We start from the raw sequence: 19,371 nt of genomic DNA, 5'->3' as shown, positions 1-19,371 counted from the left end.
AGCCCCTGATTTAAACAAATACCTCCAGCCCCCAAAACACTATGAAGGAAGATCTAAATCCAGGGCAACAGAGATATCCCAATAATGCAAAGATGTCCCAAGTTTCAAACAACTGATGCAGTATTGAGCAGAGTCATTGAGTCATCCTCTTAACCCTCAGAGACTTTTACATGCACTCACATGTGATTCCCAGTTATCTTCAGACAGTTTCACCCTGTGCTTTTTGAGAGCTGGATCTGCCCAGCAGAAGATTCTCACCAAAACAGCTCTCTCTAGGCAGAGCACTCCCTAAGCAGAAAACAAGATTAAAGAAGAACAGCAGTGGCAGCAATAGGAAGACAGCTTTATGAAAGTGAAAGAAGAGAAAATAGAGGGCACCTAAGCTGACAGGAACTAAAGAAAGATTTCTGCCTTGGTTCCTCTTTAATGCTGGCTGGTAAGCTGCTGGCTCTAAGTCATCAGGATGGTTTTCTCCCTGATAGCGACTACCTTGTTCCAATCCAGATGCTTGGCAGACAAGGGGGTTATCACAACTACAGCTTTTAGAAAAGCACAGGCCAAATTTATGGGGTGTAATTTATGTTAGTTTGTTGATGGCTTTTTTTAACATTTGTTATTGACCTTTTCCTGCTCTCAATGAAATCTAGGGCAGAATTCTCATAATCTGCAATAAAACTGTTAGGTCAAGAGCAAATGCCTCTGAAAATAAAGATTTACTAATATATTTAATAGCATTTGCTTTGACTGGTGTTTACAGTTTCAGAAGTCACATCTATCAGTACTATGAAGTGAGAAGACAGCTCACTGCTTTTACTCTGTATCACCTTCCCAGTTCTCAAGCTTGGGCCTTTATATATTAATTTTATCAACACAAATGGTCTTTTTTACTTCAGTGTAACTACCTGCTTACCACATTCAGCGGAGCCTAATTTTTACAGCAATTTTTGCCCAGAGTAAGGCAAAGCCATAGGTCCCCTTTTGAACCCTGAGTGAAGCCACACGTGTGGAAGGCACAGAGTCACCAGAGCCAGCGGCAGCTCCTGCCGAGGGAAGGATGCTCTCTGCTGCCCAGGGCCAGCCTGCATCCGGCAATTCACTGCGAGTTCAGAAGGCAAAGACCAAAACAGATTTTGCTGTAATGTAAATCTTGACCTTCAGCATGGAAATTATCAGCTCATACTGCTGTAAAAGGCAGACAGATATGCTCTGTAACACCCCACAACTTATTCCAGCAGTGGGTGAGGAAATCACCAATGGTGTCTAGCTTTCATTATTATGCACAGCACCATCACTTGTTTGCTTACACAATGATTTCTAGAATGAAGACCACACTTAGGAAAAACAAATATTTAAAACAGATAACATTAGAAAGGCAGACACTCATAGATAAAAACTAAAACAGAAATACTCTTTCTTTCCTTTTAGCCTACTGATTTCAAGAACAATAATCAGGAAGTCAGCCCCTTCCCCTCTGCTTCATGCAAGTTCTGGGTGTAAAACTAAATATAGCCAGGGAATGAAGGACCAGAAAACCATTTTTCTAGCAACACACAGAGACAAAGCGGAACTTAAGCAAAGAAAGGTACAACAGTCTGTCTCTTTAGGACCAGGGTGGTTTAGACTAGGTATGCCATTTGAACCTAGAAGTATTCACTCTTAATACTTTAGCTTTTAAAAATATGATGAGCTGATCAAACACACAAGATACCTGCAGTCTGGCAAAAAAACCATTGCAAACAGGTCTTATTTAAAAAAAAAATTCTCCACACAGCTGTTGATTTGGTTTCTCATTGAATTTTTTCAACCATATTTGAACGCAGAAGTAAAACTATCATTAAATGTGATGCCGTTCTCAGAAATGACCCCGAGTCTACTTCAGACCAACAAAAAGACACCTCAGTACCAATTTTAAACAGGCTCCTGACCTGAAGCACAAGAAACAATATTTCACTCAAGCAATACAGATTGATTACAGTTATTAACTCTGAAAGGTAACATCACCCTGTGACTAAATTTTATGCCAAAGTGCCTGGTTTCCATTTACCAGCTACGTAAAGCTGGATGAGAAATTTAACACCTTGGGCCTGTATGTCCCAGTCTGCAAAATATAATATGTCCTTTGGAAGACTTGGAAAAAACTATTTGTGGCTTTGCATACAGAGCACATGGCTGTGACTCGTGGTATAAGCTCAATTCCCTGCTGCATCCTCAACTTCATGGATAACTTACAGCAGCTCCTTCCATGTCAGCTTCCTAGTCTGTAAAATGGTGCAACCTGCAGCTGTTTTTAAATCTGCTTCAGAAGTTGGATATCAAATCTTGGTAAAACCTGGCATTAGGAATAGTAAAGGGGTTTTTTTTTAGGTCTGGGAATATCTAACCTGATGAACACAAATTTTCTGATCAGTAAAGACTACTTCTGTTTTAAAATATCTATGGAACAGAACACGTTAAAAGTTGTAAAATGAGAAAGGATTCCTGTTACTACAGGAGAGAAGGATGGAAAGGCAAATACTGAATCTCTGAACACATGGTAGATGCAGGACACAGAAGTGTTTTAGCTTTGTACAACTGCTCATCTGCCGTCAGGCTCCAGGGTGTGTTTAATGACATATTTATTCCATATTCCTAGATGGAAGAAGCCAGCCCAGCAATCAGAGGCATAGTAACTTGATGTGTCATTGGTGAGGTCCCACAAGCTGCTCCAGAAGTCTGGCATGGCACTGACAGTCCAGTGTGGCAGCAGGCACTAAAGTGATGGAATTCATCTGTTGTACCCAGCGGTCTTCTGCTGCCACTCACACTGAACAAGAACAGAACTTGCCAAGATACTAAAGGTTGTCATGGAACTTAAAAGCCATTCTTTCCAGTATCAAGGAGAAGCTTCACCACAGTTTTCATGTGTTTTCTCTAACATTTCCCTTCTGTTATGCTTGACATTTACTTCCTAAAAGACTTTAGCTACAGATGGAAGCAAGTTAAGTATCATTCTCCCTTTTTCCCAGAGAAAGGAAGAAATCAACAGATATGGGAGTTATGACTCTGCAGAACATGGTAAGTTTCCAAAAGGAAAAAAAAACAAACAACCTAAATAGAATTCCTCAGTTCAAATTTGTGCATTAAAGGTTTCTTTCTGAAATATATTGAACTGGATTGCTTATTTACTGCCCAAAGATAACATGCAATGATAGCAGTAGTTCTGTATTCCTTTATATTGCTCTAGAGAGGGATACAAATGGATACAAATCCCTAAAAGACTACGGAGTACTTCTCTGGATGAAAGGCTATTCAGATGCTGAGCATCTTCACAATTTCTGGAAAACTGGGCAAGTGATATAGTTATTCCTGTCATCATGTGCTGAACACAGCAGCCTCACAAAATGTATTTTCTAGACATAGTTCAGTGTATAATTTGACAGGCTAAAGGACAAGAAAACTGACTTGTTGATGACTGCAGAAAAACACATACAAACCGCAGGAAAAAGAAGAATGGAGAACCTCATGTAACAGAGGTTTTCCAAAGAGCTCTTCTGAAGGGAAACAAGCTAACAATCTGTGGTACCTATAGCATGTCAGACTAACTAAAGGTAGATGCGTGACATTTCAAATCTATTTAGTGTTTCTGTTTAGCTGCAGGATAGAAATACAGCTTTCCCCTAAAACAGAATCTTGTACTACTCAGCTGAAATTTAGATATAGGAAGTGAGAGCTCCAGGCTTTCTGCAAATAGAAATAGGTCCTTGCAAAAGCAATTTTGCTACTTTGTGCTAAATGTGTGCACTGGGGCTCCACTGCACAAAGTATAAGTCGTTTCAGAGAGAGACACAGGCTAAATTTTGTGCAATTCAAAGTAACCACACACTGGGATCTCCGACACATTTCACGCTCACCCGTCAATGAGCGATCAACAATGAGATTCACTGTTAGGGTTATTAATGGCCAAATGCCGGTAGCAGCTCCGTAATTCCTCAGCAGAAGAAAAAAAATACTGCGATTTTCTCCAAACAAACAAGCCAAGTCATCCACGTTTGTTTTCATGTATTCCAGCTTACAACTCGCCACTTTAGTCAGATATTTGAGAGCAGCATCATTTCCTGCTGCTTGAAAATCAGCTTTAAGGGGCGTGTTCTCTGCAGAGGCACTGCTCGCTGTCATCCAGGCAGCATTTAAAATAACTGTATATTGACATAAGGAGCCACCGGCCGTATTATCGCCCTTCGAGTCGGCGGCAAGGAGCACATCAAACCAGTTGCGTTCCGGGCTGCGCCGCGACCCTTATCAAACAATGCAAACAATTTTAATGAGCTTATCTGCCGGAACATATTGTCAGAGATGTTAATGCAGAAGCGCTGCCAGCAACGCATGCCAAACGATTCATCAAAAATGCCTACAACTGCGACAAAAGACGTGTGTCCCCCCCCAAATGAAAGACGATAAATAAACACAAAATGGGGCTGGCGGGGAGCGGGGGGCGGGGATGGAGCCGCCCTCCCCCGCGCAGGCACCGGGAGAACTGTCACCCCCGCCCCGAGGAGCGGGGGGCGGCTGTCACCCCCACACCGGCGTGCGGGGGGCGGGCACTGCCCGGTGCCCGGTGCGGCTCTCCCGGCCGGGCAGGGGCTGCCCGCGCCCCGCCATCCGCGGCCGCCGCCTCCCGCACGGCGCCGCCTCCCTCCGAGATCCGCAGCGAGGTGCTGCGGCTCTTTTCCAAGGGGAGCTGGCTGCCTGCGCGGGGGGCGTTCTTGCCTTCCCTTTCATTTCCCCCACTCCTCTCTCTTTTTTTTTTTTTTTTTCTTTTTTATTATAATTTTTAGCCGCCTTTCTTTCGCCCGGGCGCGGCGAGCCCCCGCACGCATCCCGCCTATCCCCCGAGCGCTCCGCAGCCGGACAATGCGGGGCCGGGGGAAGAGGAGGGGGCTGCAGCCCGCCCGCCTTATGCAACCGCCCCCCGCGCCGCCGCAGCCCCCCCGCAGTACCTGTAGGAGCGCTCCCCCCGCACCGTGTGCTTCCTGAAGGGGATGATGGTCCCGTTATCCTGGATGATGTCGTTGTTGTTCTCGCCATTTGGGGACAGGGCTTGGGTCGGTCCGGGCATTGGCGCTCCCGCCGCTCCGCAGAGCCCCGCGCTGCTGCCGCTGCTGCTGCTGCTGGTGTGCGGAAGGTGGCGGCAGCCGCGACTCTGCCGCCCGCCCGCCCCGCCCCGCCGCGCGTCAGCCCCGCCGCCGCCGCCGCCGCCACACGTGACCGCCCCTCGCCATGGCAACCGGCCGGCGCCGCGCCGCGCCCGGGGACGGCAGCGGGCAGGCGAGGGAGGCGAGGCAGGCAGAGGGGCCCGCCCCGCCCCGCGCCCCCACACAAAGAGCCGCCGGCCCCGGGAGTGCGGGGCAGCCGCCGGCCCCCGCGGCCCGAGCCGCTCGGCGGCCCCGGCACACACAAAGCGCCGGGCACCCCCACGCACGGCGGTCCCGCCGCCCCCGCCCCGGTGCCTGCACCCGTGGGCGGCACGGAAACGCCGCCTCGCCCGTGGGGACCGCGCCGTGCCCCTGCCCGCCGCCGCCCGTGACAGCCGTGTGCGCGCCCGGCTTGGGCCAGACCAGCCGAGACCTCGACGCCCGATTCCTCCTCGTCACCCTCCGTGCCCCGGTACCTCAGCATCGTCCGCCCACGCCAAGCGGCTATCGGGCTTCTTTTGAAGGAGCCCCCACGCCGGGCTGCTGGGTTACACAGCGGCGAGCCGCAGCAGGGAACACCGCCCAGCTCTGCCCGGCATCTCCCCTCGGCGCGGGTGTGCCGGGGGCGATGGCCGTCCCCACCGCACAAAGCCCGCCCGCACGGGCTGCAGCTCGCAAGAATCATAGCGTGGCATTCGTGTTTCAGATGGTAAACGCTTTATTTTTAAAAAGAGCATAAATATTAAGTGACATGGGACTTCAAGATGTAAAAAATCATGGACTCCTAATAATAAAACAGCACACGAAGGTCTTAGTTATTTTATGCTCTCTTTTTCCCGATTCCTGTGTCTGCTACTCCGCCTGCATTTCCACCCCAAGCACCAGGATGTTCAAAGCTCTGGATACCAAGCTCTGTATCTCTGCTTAGAACTTCATTGGAGAGCACAGTATAACACCTGTCAAGCTGCATTGCACATTTCCAGCATCCTCCCTTGGATCAGAAACAAGAAGAGAAGAGACCTGCCAAGGCAGTGGCACTGAACTTCTGGCACTGCTAGCACCACCAATCACACAACCCTCATCTCTTCCTCCCTTCTTCTAGAAGAGTTTTTGCATCCTCCCCCAGACCATTTCCCTCGGCAAAGCTCTATGGTTTCTGCATATCTCCCCTTGTCTAAATAGCAATGTGCTTCAAAGTTTGGCATTAGCACAGATCAGTGCTGGTCATCCTCAGGAGCAGACCTGAACTTCACTGTGGTTAAAACCTGCCCTCGTGTCCCAGCAGTGCATTGAAACCCACACTTCTACCACAGTAGAAAAATACTGTCCAGTGTTTACAAATTGTTTTCTCTAAGCAGAAACTAACAAGGGTGGCTATAGGCACCGTCTCCAAGCAGATCTGTATGACCTCATGGCTGTTAGATGCAAAATATTTGGGCCGATCTATTAATGTCTTAAAAAATACATGCCCCCAAATCCAACTTTCTTTTAAGAAGAACCTTAAGATGGTAGGTCAAACAAAAGCCATGTGAGTACTTCTAATATGTTCTCAGAAACACATGCTGATATTTTAACTCATGAAGTATGAGTTTGATCAGGTTTCTGCCTCAGATTTTTTTTTTGCACAAAGAAAGTGACTTAATGAAATTTTAACTAATCTTTACCTAATCTTTCAGACTGAAATGATGCTACTGAAATCTTAGTTTACATTTTTATACTCATAATATAGACCATTCACAGAGAGCTTGTAAAGTGAATAAAATCAATAACACCAACTGCACAGCACTTGGACTGCTGAGAATCTCCCTGGATTTAAATCAGATGTATAGATTAACACATTTTAGAGCAATCTCTTACAAGGCTCAAGTTAGTCTGCCAAATTGCCACTGTCTTCTGCACATCAAGACAGGGAATCTTACTTATACTTTCTGCCAGGTATTCAAATATACTCATATTTATCTTTCAGTAACCAATCTATGGACATTTGCAATTGGCACACTTCATTGAAACAAGTTTCATTCATCTGGTAATTGGAGGAAGCTTTGTTTGAGCCTTTTTCAAAACAAGCAACAAAAAACATTCTGTTAAAAAGGCCAGTAAGTCTCTTAGTAACACTCAAGAACATGGACAAGCCAGAAATGCTATGTGGTGACAGAATATAAAAATAATCTATAGTAGGTCTTTATCTGCCAGTCATAACCCTACCTGCTCTGCCAGGGAGCAAGCTATAAAACACTCTGCAACCCTACCTTGTAAAAACATTTTTATTTCTTCACCAGTGTCAAAGAACAGAAGCTTCTTTATTGAAGTCTCTAAAGCTGTTTAAAACATGTACCAACAAAGCTACAGAAGAGAAGTGCAGGTGAGGAGAGCATGGCAGCCTTGCTGCAGTCCTCTTCTTGCCTCTGCATTAGTACCCAAGGTCAGAAGAACACAGGCTGCCTGAGCACAGTACCTTACCTTTATGGAGGCTGAGCCAGGCATCAAAAAGAAGCCTGGTACTGGTTTTCAGAAAGCACACGTTTCAGTGTGCTGCAGTCCATCTAGCACAGCCTGGGGGGCTCTGGGTGCAATATGGGTGCAATATGCACAGCATTCCTTTTACCTACATCTCTGTTTCTGGGCACTGTGTGGCCCACAAGCACAACTCCTGTTTTTATGTGCTGGAAGCCACCAGAATCATCTTCTCACTTCCATCATTCTAAGCTTAAAGGTCTCAAAGAAAGAGGAAACCTGTTGCTGTTATTAGGTGTCTGTACATCTGTGCTGCTTTTATAGATTTTTACATACACTAGGCACAAAAATAGAGAATTGATCCAAAGAATAGAAGGTCAGCCTTGGTGTTAATAAAAAGCCCCACCTGTGGAATGCTGAAAGTACCAAAATCTGGTACTCACAAGTGATGTGCTGACTAAGCAAAGCAAAGAGCCAGGAAAGCAATTAATGCTGAAGTGTGGAATTACAAAACCTGATGTAATAGATCTTCAGCACTGAGACCACAGAGGCTATGGCTGAAAGGGATCTGTGGAGGTCATTCAGTCCAATCTCCCACTTGGAGCACGATCATCACCAATATAAGATCAGGTCACATTTGGTGACATGAGTGTAATAATTCCAAATCTTGAAAATCTCCAAGGATGGAGATGTGACGTCCTCTCAAGAGCACCTGCTCCCGTGCCATTCTAGCAACACAGCAAGTCCCAGGTGTACTGCTGATGCAAAAAGCACCACTCTACTACATCACAGGCATTCCAGGACTTTGATCCCTGCTGTGGTGAACCAGGTAGACAGAATACTAGCTAAGTACTGGATACTAAGTATTATCCAGTAACACTACTAAGTACTGGAATAGGCCTACACATCATGGTTCAAAAAAATCCAAAATCTGGTTCCTCCTTCCTCTTCAGAGCTTTTGTTTTCAGTTCCCCTCTCTTTACTTGCTCTAAGCCTCTCTTACTGCAGTAGGAAGGCCATGAAGCCTAATTTATAATGCCTGAGAGTAAAATCCTCTAAAAGCCCAAAATGCAGCATTAGAAAGACCTCAGGCATACTCGAGCCAGAATTTTATATCGGGCAGCTAATGTGGAAATAAATTATAAATATTTTACTGCTGATAAGCGATCAATGTACAGCCTCTGACAGCAGAGGTGATGGCCAGGCTAGCGACTTCTGCTGATACATTTTTGAGGGGATAAAAAGCACCACACACACGGTTTTAGGGAGTATTTCATGACATAGCCAAACTATAAATACAATTAATGATTACAGAAATTCCCCACCACTTGGATAACTTTGGGGCAGTGGGAGGAATAGGGAGTGAGACTAAGAAAAACACATTTAACCCTAGAGTGGCCAGCAAGCATCCCTCATCTCTGACATCTCTGTTCACGTTCAAGCTTGTAAAGGAGTCAGTGTGATATTGTTTGCAGTCTTCTCAGAATAGAGCCCAGCTACAAACTGCAGCAAACCTCATAGTATTTTGGGCCATGTACATCACTTTTCTGAGGAGTTTCATGAAAATTCCTCTCACAAGTGTATTTTTTTCACTGGGGAAAGAAAACCTGAGACTAGATTCCAGAAAACAGTTGGAAGGTAGCAATAACTTTTGGAAAGCAGCAGTCCTGAGCAATGTAGTCTGCTTTTCTAATTTAACTGTCTTCATAGTCTTCCTTTATCACAACAAAGATTAACAGAATTCTGTAAAGCCACAGATTTACATGCTGTAGATTAAAATCAGTTAATTCTAGCACTCAGGTGTGTGTGTTTATAAGAAATCCATGCAGAAACAGTCTTTCCTGAAGGAGTTGGCCAACAGTGTTTAAATTTGAAAATAAGTGAATAAAGCAAATCAGGAAGAAAGTTTGGAAAGCGCTAAAAGAAGTTACTCTGTTAAGTCTGGGACACACCTTGGTTGCTCAGGAAAGTCCCAGTTCATTAAGTATACTGACATACTTTATCCCCAGCATGAGGAGGGTCAGGAAGATGGGTATAACCATGAGCATACCTAATTAGGCTGCATCAGAATCAGCCTAATTTCTAAAGCTGCGTTTAGCAGATTAGGAACAGAAGATTCAGGAGATCCAGATTTGCATATTATCTGTGAGAAGTACAAGTGAGGTGTATGCAGCTGAATGTCTATTAGAGAGCACTGGCTTATGCCAGCCTAAACTAGAGCATAGTTCTAACCTGTGACAACAACCTATCACACAGAAACATCCATAAAGAGGCCAGCAACAGCAGTATTACTAACCCAGCAAACATATATCAGAGGTAATGAGGTGCATGGTAAGTTTCAAGCTGACCTGGGTTACACAGAACTGGTGTTTCCTATTTTCCTGACATACTGTCAACAGCACTGATCAACCCAAAGGAAAAGAGAGTGTCATAAAATCACTTCAGGTAAAAATTTAAAACTGTAACTTTATATACTCTCTTTGTTTATGCAGCCCTGAATAAATTGTCCCACTACCATCCCACTAGCTCATTCCATACCTTATATTTCTGGGCATTTAAACTCACTATGACAAACAGCAAAAGATAATTTTGTCAGGACAAAGAAACACTGCATGAGTTGTATTAAAACAGCTACTTATCACTCCAGACATCCTGTAGACAAAGAATGAGCTTCCCACCCTTGGGGATTCTAGCGTTGCCACTTTAAGCAAAGTCTTGATTATTTGCCTTCCCTGGAGGGACACAGATAAAGAGGGGAAAAAAAAAAGAGAGGTCTGTCCCAATTACACAATGTGCATGGACCACATCCCTATGAGGTAATTCAAGTCTATTTTTAAATATACAGACATATTTATATTTCAGAGCTCACATTTAACATTTTAAAAAGTGTTCTGTGCCTGTGAGGAAGAATAAAATAAATCTTGGAGTCTTTGTCCACTAAGCGTACTTGAAAATTTAGTCTTATGAGCTCAAATCCAATCTGACCTTTAGTGCACGAATTGATTGCTAAAGAGAGATATCTTTTAGAGCCACAGACTGTATTTTCCTTTAGAAAGACTGGTTATAAAAGTTACCTTTTATAGTTATTGTAGAAATCAAATAGAAATCAGAGGATTAATTCAAGATTCAAGAACTGTCTACAAAACAAGGAGTTACGTTCACAGGAACAGGATTTAAAAAACCCTTGAATAAGATATTTTAAGACTAATTGTGTACTATTAATATTAATTCTTAGATTAAAATTAATAAATTGGTTTAGTGGACATTTATTCAATCCAGTTAGCTGAATCCAGCTGCTTTAAAGAAGAAACTCCCCAAACTCCTATTTAGAAAGAAGCATTCTTCAGTATACATCAAAGGATTCCTTCCTTAAAACAGAAGAAGTTCACACCGAATAGCCGGAACATTTTTATACTTTCTACATAACAAAAAACTCCCGTGAGAGCAGGAAATACTTCAGTGAGGAATAGCTCCAAAGACAAGGAATTTTTACTTCCATTAACTCCAGACAAACCCAAAATTTGGAGTTCTTTAGTGTCTGTTACCTTTGTTTTCAGTGATATCCACTGGGCTAAAGCAGAGTTTCAGACACACCTTGTGAAGCTGCTCTCATCTAAAAACCTGGAAATGGATGCTGTGATCAATAAATGCTTTGAGTAAGGATTCCTGTGTCTTTAATACGGGTTGAAAGGAATTGAGACTGGAGACTGACTCATGGCTCATTCACATGCATTTACATGGAATTATTTGGCTGGAGCTGTTCTAGAAGTACCATTACCACTTCCATTAGCACCGAGGTGTTAACTAGTTTTCCAGGCTTGTTTTGTCAGAAATTTGATGTAAAGACTATGGAAAGCCAAAATAAAAGCATCAAAAATGCTCAGGTATTCTGGATTCCTACACTTTTTCAGAGGATGACAAAATTTGAAATAAATGAAAGTGAGATTAGGTTTCTAGAAGAGAAGGATTTGGGATTTTCATGTTTCCACACGGTACAGTTTATGGCTGTTACTGCTGGGAAAAGTCAGAGCTTCAGACATTGGTATCTTAAACAAAACCAGTAAAACAAGTTATTAATGGTAAAAGCCTGGAAGGGCTTGGAAATGTGAGAGTCTAAGTCTAGCATTTATTTACGTATTTTCAGCTGTTGAGGAATCTTTGGCTTTCTTGAGGCTCAGGAGGGGTGTTTGGAAAAAGGTAAAAAGGTGATAAAATCGAGTGTGAGTGGACAATCTCCATCCCTGATATACCTTCTTACTGCTCTACACTAAAAATGTTAGTGATACACTTTGAAGGCATTTCAGTCAATTAATATAGACTTGTCTGACCTGCCCAAGGTGCTCACCACTGCTAAAGAGGAAGGGAGAAGGCTGGCACAAGAAAGTAATGATTCCAGCAGATGGTCTTTTAAATTTTACTGGATCAAGAAAGTTTCACCAGCTGACAAAGACTGGATCTTTACAAACTAGGATTTGAAGGGGTTACTTTGTCCCAGGAAACTGTTAATTAAGTGTCTGTCCTCCCACACGCAGCAAAAAGCCAACATAAACAGTATTACATGCTCTAGCTAATGTTAAAAAAAATCCATTGCGCATTCATGCCTGACCAGGATCTAAATCACACTGCCAAGTCATTCAGTAGTGTGTGAGTGTTTCTGTCATTGCAAGCCCCAGCCCAAAAACCCTGTGAGTGCCTTGCTGCAAGATACTCTACAGTTTCCTCAGGACCCTACAGCACACTACAAATCACTCTCTTTCAGATCCAAGGTGTCTCGTTGCCCACAAAATTAGCAAATGCCCAGAAGTTACACAGAAAGTGGTGTGCTTTTCTGTTTGCGTGCAACCTTCCCCTTTCTCCTGATAGCTGCTTTTTATCTGGGACATTCGTAGCATTTTACAAAAACTGATTTGTCAGCTTTCCTCATTTTACAAGCACAGAATCAGGCCCTGCAGTTATGACCAGCTTTGACAAAACACTACCACGAGTCTGTGCAAGCACATCCCCAGCACCACTGCCGTGCATTGTTGTGATGCACTAGATTGTTATTTGGATACTGCACTGGGTGTTGTGTTATACAAATGTTTCCCCCCTCTCCTCAGATGGTGTATCCCTCAGATAAGGTGATTTGTCCCTTGAAGCCCCTCCCTTCACCCCTCCTCACTGTGTCCCCTGGGCTGTGGCCTTCCGTCCACACCTCCCATTCCGCGGGTATAAATGTCCCTTGAGATTGGAACTCTCGCTCTCTTCTTCACCTGGAAACCCTACGATGCAGATGTCCCCTTCCAGCTAATAAACAGGACATCAGAACCACGTGGAGAAAGAGCGCTTCTCGTCCTTTACTTCGTCCATGTAGGATCCGTGCGGGCTTAAATCCCAAGCTAGCCGGGGGGATTTACAGCCCGAAACCCACGGGTTCCTTCGGCGCATCTCCATCCTTTCTAATCTTTTCAGTACCTCCAGCTCTGCAGCTAAGCAAATCCAATCCTTCTTCTCCACTGCTACAACTAAATGAATGCCTCCTCCTTTTTATCTCAGGATTTGTTCCACACCTGAGGTTTCTCCATTGTTTTTTCTCCCATTCTTTCCCACTCTTCCTTTGTAGGCTTGGGCAATTTCCACTTCCCTTCCTCAGCCACCTGCAGAGATCCCGGGTCACATTTGTTTCCTTCTCTCGGACAAGTGCCCAGCATAGTTATTGTCCAGCTAACATACTGTCATTAGCTAATTACTCCTGATTTCACCCCGGCCCAGAGGAACGGGCTGCAGTTCTGCCTGCTGAGCTGCACGAACCTTCACACGAAGCCAGCCCAAGAAGTGACACCTGTGTTTAAAGGCTGCATCACAGCCGGGGTTCACACACCTCGTGTGACACATTGCTGCCATTAACACACCAAAGAGCCAAAATCCCCGAGGCACCTCAGCGCCTCCTAAAAACTAGGTTGCCAAGGTTTTGTTTGTGATCTCTAGCTCCCGAGAAATCAGGGAGTGCCTCCTCTTTGGGCTAGAGCAAATACATGTATTACACACAACATTTTTAAACAGAAGTTTGTCTTCCCGTAGACAAATAGACTTGCTTTCAGCTATTTCAGGCTCCTTCCCAGCCAAATGCAAGCATCTGAGGAATTCTGCTCTTTACTTTCTGAGAATTTCTTACCCACATGCTTTTAAACTTGTGTTAAGAATTTAGACCTGTAACACACTTCTAAAGTAATAGTTTCTATTTGCAAGTACTAGGGCATTTGGGAGCAAGAAAGCGTTGAGTATAATTTAATTGCTACTTAGCACAATACCCTAACTAATCTGAAAGTTTTCGTTTTCTCACTTATTGATGGAACACAGACTCTTTCCCCTGGCAAGTTAACGCTCATTATCATCTTAGGGTTTATGCTAAGCCTTTATTAATAAAATAGCTTTCACATGAAGAGGAAAAATAATTTTCATAGACAGCTTTAATCATGTTACACTTATATTAGTAGTCTGAATTGAAAAAAAATTAGAATATGTGAAAACTGTGTCACGAAAATTATGTTGCTGACAGACATTCCGTAAGAGGACTTTTGGAGCTTGACCTATTAGATCAAGTTTCCATTAATACTTTGAGCACTTTATTAACCTAGTGCTGCAAGTGCTTTATTTAGATGCTAGGACCCTACAGAAGGCTTACATAGCAATTTCTGAAACCCTGACATTTCAAGTTACACAAAAAATATTAAGAGTTAAAGCTGTCTGGGAGAAAGCTACTGCTGGTCTGCTTTAGTGGAAGGTGCATCTCTTGAGAGCAACTTGAAATACTGGGGGCTTGGGTAGGAGAAATAAAGGAGCAAGAAAACTTTTAAGCAACATACAAATTTTCCTCATGAAGTCAAATTAAAAATTTTTTTAAAAAAATCACACATAGTAATTAAATTAATAGTGCCACAAATTTATGGATCTGGTAGGACACCAGCAGAAGTAATACTGTGACTTTATTTTATTTGAATGTAGGGAAGAAATGAAATATAAGATAAAGCTCACGCCCCTACTCTGAAATGGAGGGAGGGTCATTAAAAATGTACATGTCTCCATTCTGAGCAGACAAGAGCATACAGAAAGTGCATGATCTTACTGAAAAGATAAACAGCTGGATTTACTTGCTTCCATTAACCAATGACCCACTTGTCAAACATAAGCTGTAGATTTAAAAGAGTGATTATGTGAAGCCTCTTACATTACACAAAAACGATCCTAGCTATGAAATCAGATCAAGCCTGAAAATACTTGAGCACAGTCAATATTGTTCTTTTATACAGACACAAGACAAGAATTAGTTATTTGTTTAAAAGCCTACAACATGATGTAAGGGTAGTTTCCTGTGGTGCTGTTCAGGAGGCATTTATCCCACACATCCCACTCAGGTCATTAGTGGTGTGCCAAATCCAGACCTTCTGTAAGAGGATGAAGTTCTAATGGAAGCCACTGCATAAACCTGAAGACAGGGGCACTGCCAGCTTCCTTTTATGAGGAATGGGTACTGGGAGGCTTAAAACTGGTGCTCCCACAGTAAATGGTACCCAGCCCACAGAAAATGGTACCCAGGAAATGTACCTGGCCTGTCTCATGACTCAGAGAGGAGTTTAACATGGGTGGCAGCTGTGCACACTTTGGTGGCAGATCTCCAGCTGAGGCTTTTAAAGCTCAAGCCAGCTGCCATTGACTTTGCCCCTGTGCCCCTTCACACCTCCCACCAAATGCCTGTTCCTGTGCCTGCTCCAGGGTCAGGTAGGAGCAGACATGCAAGATGCTACAGATGATTACAACATTTGGATTTGAGTGCAACAAATTACTAGGTCCCAAGACCTGAAAACCTCTAATTTTGCCACCTTGTATTGTAACACAACAGCACTCTCCACAGCAGTGGCCTTCTCATACTTGACCTAGTGTTAAACATGTCTCTAAGAAGGTTGAAGAAGCCATTATTATAAGGAACAATTTCACTGTAAGGACAACTTATGTGCTGCTTGCACCTGACCTCATTAGTGTGCTGTGCATGGCCAGTGACTCCCACTTTACTCTGACTCAGTACACAGGGTGATTTTCTGCAAGTTGCAGATCATGGAGCAACTGAAGTGTATAAGAATCCAAGCAGTCAGCTAATGAAAACTAGAGTTTCCAGCTCCAGTGATTGCAGAGAAATATTAAAAAATGCTGATACTTGGAGCCTGTCCACCTCTGGATTTTCCTCTGCTGCTGGAGGCCCTGAGCATCACAGCTCAGTATCCCAGTGCCTGCTGTGCAGATGCAGGCTTCAGCAGCAGCATGGGAAGAGAGGCCAGGAAAGCTCCCCAGTGCCTACCACAGCACAGGGGCACATGTAAGATTATATTTATAAAATCTAGAAACTGCTTTGAAAAATTACACAGTTATTTTTATAGCCTCTACATGCACTATAAATACTTGATATGTCTGACAAGGATTAATATTTTTCCAGGTTATACATTTTATGGTTTCTTTTTCTGCTGGAGCAAAACTCAAATCATTACTTGAATCATCCTTTAATGAACATTCTCCATCTTCTAAATGAAGCACCATTGATAGGCAAGATGCAGAAGGCCATAAGAGATGACTGGAAACAAGGGTATCTTTTTTATATATAGATTATTTTATATTATCATAGCCTCAGCAATCCTGGCATTAAGTGGCACCATTTTGTAACCTCTGAACAGCCACATTGTGTATAAAATAATAATTATAATAAAAGGCTTCTAACACTTTGAGTACAAAAGGTACTAGTGGCAAGAAAACAGTGCCTTTTCCTCGTTACAGCAGAAAAAGAGGTTTCTATGTAATAAAAACCCCAACCACAAGGCTATGTGTTTTTGTAACTGTAAATGTATGTCAGTGCTGTTGACAGCTTCTGTGTTGGAAAGGATCTCATTAACTCTGAACAAAACCACACGTTATCTTTTTTGAAAAGCAAAGTTACATTCCTGATGAATCATCAGCTGCTTTGCTCAGCTCCTGTGGGATAATTTTTGGTATTGGGTACTGGAAAAATAAATATCACCCCAAAGTTCAGAATATCTTCAGACAGCACCATAAAAGGCTATCCAAGCTACCCAATTCCTAAGTTAAGAAGGGAATTGGGCTGGTGAGTGCACAGCCATAAACAAACATTCCATTTGGTTAACTTTGCTCCCTCAGGTTCAGGCCTTAGGGCTCTGGTTTTCTCATGTTGGATCTGTAAAGCATTTGTGCTCTGTACAGGACCAACTCCTTACCAGATGTCCTCCACTGCATTTTGGTATTTCCAAAGAGTGGAAATGCTTTAAAACACTCCCCTCAGCCCAGAAGTTCACCTATTTCACACTTCTTCAGTCTTCCAGCTGAAAGGAAGTTAGAGCTTCTTCAGTGGACATTGTCGAAGCCAGCTGGGGGAAACAAGTAGCAAGGAACTGAGTGGGAAACAAAGTGTCCTCGTCTAGAAATAGTGTTTATTCTGCACCAGTGCTGGTGCTGGGAGGTAAGGAGAAAGGAGTGAGAGGAAGCAATTATTTAGTCTGCCTGGTTTGGGTGAGTACATGCACCTTTATCATGAGCAACCAGAGAATATTTATGTCTTCAGGGAAGAAAAAAAGCTCATACAGGCCTTTGTTCAGATCTCCCCTGAACACTCAATGAATTAGTAGTTCATCATACAAACATACTTTATATACACATGTAGACATATACATATGCACACACTTTCAATGTATTTTCTTTCTCTTTCCCTATCTCACAATAACTGAAATCTAACAAGTAATTCCTGAGCTAATGCTCCAGTAGAAACCAGCCTTGCTTTCTAATGTTAGGATGCAGTTATAATTGCTTTGGTGATAGTGCATCAATCAAGGAATGGCTACTGCCAAAGGCCCCCTATCTGCATGTCACACATGAGAGCACTTAATACAAGAACTGTAAAATTTCTTGACTATTCCAGTATCCATCCCTCATGTTGTTGTCCATATAACTTAACTCCACAAAAAAAACCCCAACAAACAAACAAAAAACCCAAAAAATAAACAAACAAAAACCCAACAAACCCACACATTTGTCAGGCTCAAAGCCACTGAAACCTGACCAGAAGGTTTCCTGAGCAAAGACTAGTATATAATAGCAGGTTACAGGGATTTGATATTGTAATAGCTCAGCTAATTCTGCAGCAATTTCATGAATCTCTGGTATTAGAAAGCTGATAACTAGATCTTCATTTGGATATATAATAGGCCATAAGGATTAAAGGATTTGAAAAGGAAAGGCTAAAGAGTGAGCAGCAATCCATTGGGAACACACTGCAAAACTGTCTGTTGCTTTGCAGAAAGGGTTACACATTGCAGGAAATCTGCACATGTCAGATAAGTTTCTGCTAGACAGGTAGGATGCAGCCTGCTTTTATAAATGTCCACTTGGTGGTTGTGCACTATCTCCATGCTCACAGTTTTCCTTGGATTTCCTGTTGTTTCCAAGTGCTTGTGACAATGCCGGTGTAACTGCAGAGATGAAGCCTGACTTTAGGGAGCAGCCTCTACTCAATGCCAGAGCAGACAGCAACAGATGAAAGCCTCTGTGGCTCAGCAGAGGGCATTGTCCTGCTGCACGTCCATCTGCAACACCTTCCCAGGAAGGGTTGCATCCATGAGGGAGAATCTTACTTTTTCCTAGCTCTTGCTCTGAGATGCCTCCTGTAGTCTAGATTTATTGTTTCATCCTTGAGGCATATGAGCCTCTTTTGACTAAATTATAGGCTGATTTTCCTGAGAATCTCCATGTACACTTGAGCCCAACATGTCTGCTAATTGCTGTTGAAGTTAGTCTTGCCATCTGATGAATCCGGACTACGTGGCTCCTCGTTTAACTGTCCCTCTCCTACTCACCTGTGTCTGTGCTGGTGAACAATTGCTGGTGGAAATTTTTGTATTTACCATAGAACTTATCCTGAATAGTTTCTCACACTTATCAGGTATCTAGAGAATTTTTTCTGCAAACATATTTAAATTTTCTTTGTTTTTTTTTTCCCAGGCATTACATAACCTGGAGCAACCCCCCCAGTTTCACAGTAAAGCAAGTCTTTTCACTTCTAGCTGTAAAGCACAAAGTATCACTGCAAACTGAGCTGCCTCCTACATCCAAACTTAGCATTTATTTACACACTGTAACAGCTTTGCAAGCATGAGCAAAAATGCACCAGTATGTTTTGAAAATGGAAGTTCTTCCTTACACAGCCTGAGCATCATTTCAGTGCCATGCATATGTTTATTATGAGCTATGCATAAAGAAGCCCCAAGCTATTACAAACCACTAATGCTGCAGCACATTCCTTCCAAGGGGAAAGGCAGGAATGGTATCCAGTAGAGTACGGTGAGCACTGCCACTGGTGAACCCGTTCAAACAGGAGGTTTAGTACCAGTTATTGTATGCCCTATTTTGGCAACACTGGCATTTTCTGTTTAACAGCACCAAAAATGCAGCAGAAATGGTACAAGGGCAGCAAGTGATGGCAACTGCAGGAAGCAGGGATCTGTTCAGGGCACATCCCTTCTGAAGGCTTTCTAAACATTGCCACCTTGTGGGCCTCCTGTCTGATATCACTAGTCTGATATCACTTTCCTCAGGTGACTTCCTGGGCACATTTCATAGATGCCTAGTTTAAGGCTGGATGATTGAAGTTATACTCCCATAGTTTGGGATCAAAAAAGGGACAGCACCTTACGAATTCTGTGTGGCATAAATT

General features: G+C 43.3%; 1 protein-coding gene across 6 annotated transcripts in view; it reads right to left on the bottom strand.

Annotated features, from left to right (window-relative positions):
• MAPRE2 (microtubule associated protein RP/EB family member 2) overlaps window positions 1–19,371 on the bottom strand; it is a 99,357-nt gene that overhangs the window by 52,837 nt on the left and 27,149 nt on the right. The window contains exon 1 of one of the 6 annotated variants that reach the window (XM_038162892.1): window positions 4,977–5,207. The exons of 3 other annotated variants lie outside the window; for them this stretch is intronic. In XM_038162892.1, coding sequence (XP_038018820.1) covers window positions 4,977–5,095 — 119 coding nt within the window. In that variant the 5' untranslated portion in view covers window positions 5,096–5,207. Of the gene's footprint in view, window positions 1–4,976; window positions 5,208–19,371 lie in introns of those variants that run through there. 2 more of the 6 variants (XM_038162909.1, XM_038162929.1) reach the window with 2 other exon arrangements.

This window comes from Motacilla alba, chromosome 2, assembly GCF_015832195.1.
Source record: "Motacilla alba alba isolate MOTALB_02 chromosome 2, Motacilla_alba_V1.0_pri, whole genome shotgun sequence".
NCBI lineage: Eukaryota > Metazoa > Chordata > Aves > Passeriformes > Motacillidae > Motacilla > Motacilla alba.
Note: the sequence above shows the minus strand (reverse complement) of the source record. Positions and strands in the feature narration are given on the sequence as shown.